The sequence below is a fragment of the Lutjanus erythropterus genome, chromosome 10 (assembly GCF_056507025.1).
Source record: "Lutjanus erythropterus isolate fLutEry1 chromosome 10, fLutEry1.hap2, whole genome shotgun sequence".
Taxonomy (NCBI): Eukaryota; Metazoa; Chordata; class Actinopteri; order Lutjaniformes; family Lutjanidae; genus Lutjanus; species Lutjanus erythropterus.
In genome coordinates this window covers 664,298-671,797 of record NC_139326.1, presented here as the reverse complement: position 1 = coordinate 671,797, position 7,500 = coordinate 664,298, and the positions used below count along the sequence as shown (strand labels likewise).

At 45.3% G+C, this 7,500-nt stretch overlaps 1 protein-coding gene across 1 annotated transcript in view; it reads left to right on the top strand.

The window, feature by feature from the left end:
* cntrl (centriolin) overlaps positions 1-7,500 on the top strand; it is a 29,074-nt gene that overhangs the window by 13,107 nt on the left and 8,467 nt on the right. The window contains exons 17-29 of the mRNA XM_084727739.1: positions 14-219; positions 1,311-1,533; positions 2,088-2,159; positions 2,388-2,567; positions 2,835-3,065; positions 3,181-3,316; positions 3,402-3,574; positions 3,940-4,058; positions 4,653-4,782; positions 4,884-4,972; positions 5,683-5,823; positions 6,149-6,212; positions 6,510-6,620. Of these exons, the coding sequence (XP_084583865.1) occupies positions 14-219; positions 1,311-1,533; positions 2,088-2,159; positions 2,388-2,567; positions 2,835-3,065; positions 3,181-3,316; positions 3,402-3,574; positions 3,940-4,058; positions 4,653-4,782; positions 4,884-4,972; positions 5,683-5,823; positions 6,149-6,212; positions 6,510-6,620 (1,875 nt within the window). The remainder of the gene's footprint in view (positions 1-13; positions 220-1,310; positions 1,534-2,087; positions 2,160-2,387; positions 2,568-2,834; positions 3,066-3,180; positions 3,317-3,401; positions 3,575-3,939; positions 4,059-4,652; positions 4,783-4,883; positions 4,973-5,682; positions 5,824-6,148; positions 6,213-6,509; positions 6,621-7,500) is intronic.

The following is a 7,500-nucleotide window of genomic DNA, read 5'->3' as shown; positions in this document are numbered from 1 at the left end:
TGCCTGTTGTCAGGATGAGAAATCGTCTCTGCAGAAAATAGTCCAGAGACTCCAGGCTGAACTGGACCAGACCAGAGTCCAGTTTCACCAGCTCAGAGCCCAGTACAAAGACACCAGGACCCACCTGGACCAGACCAGAGTTCAGATGGACCAGATTAGAGCCACCTTGTTGGATCCTGAGGATGTTCAGAGAGGACCAGAGGACCTGATTGAAGACAGGTAGCAGTGCTACAGTAGTCTGTTTGTAACCTCAGCTGTTTCTATTGAAGAGTGATTTGATTACCCAGGATGCATTTCAGAACTTATTATGGGCAGGTTAACAAACCCAGGCGTGCAGAGCACAGTGTTCACCTCGTCTTCACCGTTATAATCTCTGAGAGAAGTGAGACTGAAAAATAACAAGTTTCCACTAACGGAGGGAAAATGATTCACTGAGCAAAACTAAAGGACCTGAACCTGTGGACAGAGTGCTAATTCACATGCTAAATCAGTTAAATTAGTTAGCATGTTAGCAGTTCCAGTTCCCTCGTCTGGAAGTTGCTCTGTTTATTTTTTTTGTTGTTGTTTTTTTGTTTTTTTTGTATGTGTATTATGTTTACATAAAAACATTAACATCAGCATAGAACACTAATAAAAGCACGATAAAGTAACGTTAGCATAAAAACCTAATGTTAGCATGAGAAACTAACGTTAGCATAAAAACCTAATGTTAGCATGAGAAACTAACGTTAGCATAAAAACCTAATGTTAGCATGAGAAACTAACGTTAGCATAAAAACGAAATGTTAGCATGAGAAACTAACGTTAGCATAAAAACGAAATGTTAGCATGAGAAACTAACATTAGCATAAAGCACTAATGTTCCGGGGGGAGACAGGCGTTCCAGTTGAAACTCACATATTCTGACTCCCAGTAAAAGTGGGATGCACCATGAGCATATTTTTGTTCCTACAGTTTGGAAACTTAAATTGCTGAATAAGGTGATCAGTCTGCTTCACAGGAAAGTACAAGGCAGTTGGAACGCACCCCGAGACTCTGCTCTCACATCAGACTGGAGACAGAAAAGGTTAAAGGTCTCCTGCAGGATGTGGGCATCGATCACACCACCTCTCGCATGCTAAGCTAGCGCTCTACCATCTGAGCTAATTCCCCTCTGTCTTTTTTAAGTTGACACCATTAATCTGTCCTTCAGTCTCTCCGTCCTGCAGGTTTGGAACGTGGATCTTAAGTTTTTATTATGTCACGTTTGTGTCTTGAGAAGATGAAAAATCTTCTGTGTCCCTGTCTGTGACTGTCTGTCCCCCCTGCAGTCCTGTCAGTCCTGAGGACATGTTGTCCAGGAGTGTGGATCAGCTGTACAAGGCCATCCAGCAGACCAGGACCAGCAGGCACCAGCTTCAGCGAGACCGCAGCCAGAGTCGGGACCAGGACCAGAACCAGGATCAGGACTGGAGGCAGAAGGAGGAGCTGGAGACACTGAGAATCCAACTGCAGACGTCTCCGAGCAGAAACAGACACGTTCAACACAAACTGGTCAGTATGAGTCCAGACCAGAACCTCATCCTGACTCTCTGTTGGGTTCTCTGTCAGATCCAGAACAGACCAAGAACAGACAAACAGAACAGAACAGAACTTAAACTTAACCTTCTTAAATTCAGCTCAGTTCAGAATAATTTGAGCCCAACTGAAAATAAAAATAAAAATACTAAAAACTTAAAATGTTTGTTTATCTTAAATAAGTTTTTTCTATGTTTAAAAAAAACAAACAATAAATACATAATGATTCAAACAAAACAAATAAACAAACTTCAGTTGGTGTTGGGAAGATGTGAGTGACTGAAGCGCTGTTTCATTGTTAGCTTCCATGCTAGCCAGCTAATGCTAGCTTCCTAATGTTCGTCTGACAGCTGGGTTAGAAAATTATCTTAATAAATGTTCACATTCACAGAAACTTTATAGAAAATCAGTATTTTGTGTCTTTTGGCTGCTGCTAACAGATGATGCTAACGTCACGTCAGGAGGAAAACTAAAGGATGGATAAATCTGTGATCGGCTCTAATCCACACTTTTATATACATGTTGTGCAGGAGGCGGAGCTTGAGCAGGTCGGTCTGCAGCTGCAGGACGTCCAGCAGGAGAGAGACACGCTGCGGCAGCAGGTCAGAGGACACTCACTTTTATTTTGGAAGTCACTTCCATTGTAATAATGTCACAGCTTGTTTTGTACAAATGTACCTTGACCACCTTAAGTCTCTTTTGTTTAAGATGGACAGATAATATTCAGGTGATATGAAAAGAAAAGATGATGATTGAGGAGAAAAGAAAACCTAAAAGTTTGAATAAAACCTTTAAAAACACTGACTGTCTCGTGGTGTCATGTGGTCCAGCTGCGTTCGCAGAGCGACGGTCACCAGAGGAGCCTCGGTCGCCTCAACAGGAAACTACGGCAGCTCAGCAGGTCCATGTGTGACTCTGATCAGCTGACAGCAGAACAGCTGAAGGCGACTGTGGAACAGCTGAGGGCTCTGAACCACACGGTGGAGCTGCTGCACACACACAGACAGCAGGTACACACACACACACACACACACACACACACACACACAGAAAAAAGTAAATAAAAACAGAACACACTTACAAAAACTTTTCTGCACCGTCCAATCATCCATCTACAATCCATAATATCATGGAAAGATTCAGAGAATCCAGAGAAATCTCTGCACGTAAGGGACATCGTCTTTTATCTTTTATCTTTGTACTGAAGTGAAAACATCGTGAAAACACTGATCGCAGCGTTGAGACGTCTCTGTTCTTCTGTGTGATTTGGTCAAAAGTTTGTGGACGAGCTCGACGGAGGCTCTCATCAACGGAGACAGAGTGAACACACACCGACACACACAGAGGAGGAGCTGAGGGACGAGCTGGACGAAGCTCAGAGACACACCCACACTCTGAGACAGAAGCTTGACCGGACCAGGAGCAGGACCAGGACCAGGACCAGCACCAGGACCAGGAGCAGGAGCAGAGATGGAGGACAGTGGTGCTTCATACCTCCTGGACACAGTGTGAGACGTCTCAGATTTTTATTATCTCACACACAGAGACACAAAAATGTCCAAGTTAGCTGTTAGGCTGGGAAACTAAACTCCTGGGAACTAAAACTGTCTCTCTGTCTCTCAGGCTCCCAGTCTGGTCTCTCAGGGGACTCAGGACTCTGGTTTGGGACTTCAGTACCTCAGTTCTCCTGAGAGGGGGCGTCAGCCTGGAGGAGGTTACTGGGTCTACGTCCCCCCAGCACAGACCAACTCCGACACAGGTACACACAGACACACACAGGCGAGACAACGTGTCCACATGTGAGTGCAGACATGTCCTGAGCTGTGAACTGTGTCCTGCTGCAGCAGCAGAGTGGAGGGACAGTGGAGGAGACAGTGACAGGAGCTCCAGAGGACACACTCCTCCTCCTCCTCCTCCTCCCGCCTGGCTGCTCTGTGGTTCACCTGCAGCTGTCGTCTACAGTCCTCCAGCAGGAGGCGCTGCGCCGCACTGCAGCGTCCCCGAACACAGAGACACGGTGAGACCAAATCATCAGAACAAGTTGTGTTTTTAGATAAATCAGTTTACAGAAGGATCCTCTGTGACCTCAGACGTCATCTGACAAACCGAGTTTAGACGCCGTTTAAATAAATCAATAAAAATGATCTGTTTTTTGTAAATAATCAGTCATTCTAAGTTTGTGACAGGAGCGAGTCGACCACAGACATCAACTTTTATTCAACTGAATGAAAGTTTCTATTCACGTTTCACAGTGTCCCAACTGTTATAACCTGTCAGTCAACTGTGTGTGTGTGTGTGTGTGTGTGTGTGTGTGTGTGTGTGTGTGTGTGTGTGTGTGTGCGTGTGTGCGTGTGTGTGTGTGTGTGTTTGCACGTGCATCAGCAGGCAGACCGGTGTGTGTGTGTGTGTGAGCACAAAGAAGCAGAGAGACTGGAGGAAGAGAGGAAGAAGAAACTACAACTGGAAATCAAACAACTACGACACACACTGAGACGACACCGGTAACACACACACACACACACACACACACACACTCTTACACACACACACACTCTCTTACACACACACACACGCACACACTCAGAGTTTTCAACCCTTCTCTTTTAATTGAGTTTAGTTCTGTGTGTGTGTGTGTGTTTCTGTTTTAACCCTTTCTGCTCGGCCAGAACAAACGACTCCTCTCAGACTGAATGAATCAATCGATCAATCGATTGATTGATCCCGGTCTCGAGGTGAAGAGAAAAACTCTGAACCTCCGACTGTTTTTTTATTTTCGTGATTTAAAGTTTTATTCAGACGAGTTTGCAGCTTCCTGTTTGTTTACAAAATAATATTATTATCATAATGTTGAGATAAAAGTTGAAATCACACTTAAAGGGACAATTCACCCCAAAATCAAAGCTACATATTTTTGTGTTATTTATTTCATTTCAGGCAGTCTGTTGTGATGTGAAAGATTATAATCTGATCTGTGTCCACCAGAGCTCTGAAAATGTTTTGTCCTTGAGGTCTTCAAAAGGGTGTGTGTGTGTGTGTGTGTGTGTGTGTGTGTGTGTGTGTGTGTGTGTGTGTGTGTGTGTGTGTGTCTGCAGCAGCAGTGTGATGCAGGTGTGTGAGGAGGTGGAGTGTGTGGAGAAAACTCTGCTGAAGAGACGAGCTGAACTCCGTCAGGCCGACAGACTGCTGCTGGAGGCTCAGAGCTGCATACACACCAGCAGAGAGCAGGTACACACACACACACACACACACACACACACACACACACACACGTGTCACTGAAGCGAACACTCGTCTGATCCGTCCATCTGTCCCTGTTTGTCCCTCAGGCCGGTTCGGCTCAGCAGGAGGCAGCTGTCTTACAGAGGACAGTTGAGGACGGCGCCACCTGTCTGCTGGAGGTCACACAGAACATCAGGTAAACTCTCACAGTTTGACCTTTAACCTCCAAACTCGTACGTCATGTGACAGGAAGCTACAGTTCTTCTGCTTTTCATGCGTTCATTTTTTCTCACACACCTGTGAACGTGTGTTTCTGACAGTGACAGAAAAATATCCCCATGTTAACTTGAAATTATGAGATAAAAAGTTGAAATGTTGAGATAAAGTCTGAATTATGATATAAAAAATCAATTATTTAATCGTTTTTAATTTTTATTTCATAAATATGACCTCAGGGATGTTTATTGCAGAGTCCACAGCTGTAACTATAGTAACCAGATTTTTGAATGTTTTGTTGGCGTCTCTGTACGCTGAACTGCCGACTCTGTCTAATACACCACAGACTGCAGGGGTTGTAGCTGCTGCAGGAGTGGACCAATCACACGCCACATTAAATCAAAAAACACTTGCAGTGATTGGCTGAGAGAAAACACATAAAAAGAGTCACTTCTTTAAAAACATCTGGATACCAAAATGATCAAATACAGATATCATCTGACCTTTGGGCTCAGTTATTTCAGACAAATAACTTAAACTTACCTGTTTACTGATGTCCAGAGAGCTGCAGGAGGAGGAGGAGGAGCTGAGGAGGAGAAGACAGGAGGAGGAGGAGCTGAGGAGGAGGACACAGGAGGAGGAGGAGGGGCTGAGGAGGAGGAGACAGCAGGAGGAGGAGGAGCTGAGGAGGAGGAGACAGGAGGAGGAGGAGGAGCTGAGGAGGAGGAGACAGGAGGAGGAGCACACTCTGAGGAAGGTGGAGGAGACACTGAGGAGCAGAGAGCAGGAGCTCCAACAACTGAGGACCAACATACACTCAGCTACAGACAGGTACACAACTGACAACACGTACAAAGTCGAAATCATGGAATAAAAGTTGTAATTTTTACTGTGAAACATCTGGAGTTAGCCTGGGATTAGCCTGGGATTAGCCTGGGATTAGCCTGGGATTAGCCTGGGATGCTAACATGTGCCTTCAGAGGTGGTTGGAAGTTTTTGTTGATACATTTTTGAACTTTTTCAGTTCAAGTTCACAACATTTTGTCGTTATCATGCAGCCTAAATAACAACCTTGTGTGTGTGTGTGTGTGTGTGTGTGTGTGTGTGTGTGTGTGTGTGTGTGTGTGTGTGTGTGTGTATGTGTGTGTGTGTGCAGATTAGCCGTCCTGCTCTCAGACTGTCAGGACTCTCAGCAGCGTCTCGACTCTCTCAGCAGTCAGGTAAACTCACACCTTCAGTTTCAGAGTGTGTTCACATATAAAGTAACATGTTTCTGTGTCCATGTTAAAGATATATGGATTTTTTTATTATTATCATTATCATTGTCAGAGAAACATAAATACCAAGGTGCCCAGGTGTTTTCTCGTGGTCTGGCAGCCAAAACAACAAAGAGACCTTTTCAGAAAAAAACAAAATTGTTCTCTTTGAAAACTGACATTCACAAAGTGAATATTGAAGACGAGACCGGAGTCTGGTTTTGTCGTGTTGATGTGAGAAACCCTGCGTTTGTCCTGCAGGTGGCGCAGCAGGAGGAGCAGCTGACTCAGAGGAGGGAGGAGCATCAAACAGCTGTGAGCAGAGTGGAGGAGGTCAGAGAGGAGGAGCAGAGGCTGCACAGCAGAGTCAAGGTGGGAGGTGTCCCTCCCTGTTGGATACACACAAGGACACTTGTTAAGAAAAGTGTCGGGTTGTAATTCAGGCTGAAAGACGCTGACAAGGGACGGGTTCAGGTCAGGTTCGGGTCGGGTTCAGGACGGGTTCAGGACGGGTTCAGGTCAGGTTTGGGTCGGGTTCAGGACGGGTTCAGGATGGGTTCAGGACGGGTTCAGGACAGGTTCAGGATGGGTTCAGGTCAGGTTCGGGTCGGGTTCAGGACGGGTTCAGGACGGGTTCAGGTCAGGTTTGGGTCGGGTTCAGGACAGGTTCAGGATGGGTTCAGGTCAGGTTTGGGTTGGGTTCAGGATGGGTTCAGGACGGGTTCAGGACGGGTTCAGGATGGGTTCAGGTCGGGTTCCGGATGGGTTCAAGTCAGTTCAGATAGGATTTTGTCGGGCTCAACTTGTCAGGCGAGATTAAAGCTGTAAGAGCGAGACAAGACGGAGGAGACGAGCAGATCCATCAGTGTGATCCGTTCAGTTCTGTAAAGACCCCTGTGAAAACATCCAGCTGAGAGCCAATCAGAGCGCAGCGTTTTTTCATCTGAACTGACACCTCGAGCTGCTTTTCATTTGTGATTAATGTTGTATGTTTTATATTATTTTATATTTTGGTGTCTTGTTTTCTACGATTATTTGAACTTCTGTAATGTATTATCATTATTCTTATTCACAGTCAGACATATTTTCTGTCCTGCATGTAGCAGCTGTAGGACTGTTTCTTTCAGTCTGGATTATGATGTTCTCGTCTCCTCCTTCATTATTATTTGTTGAATGTTATAGTTTGCTCTGTCTTTGTGAAACATGTCCAGGCTCTCTAGAAAGGACAGACGTCCCTAAGACTTTTTCTGTT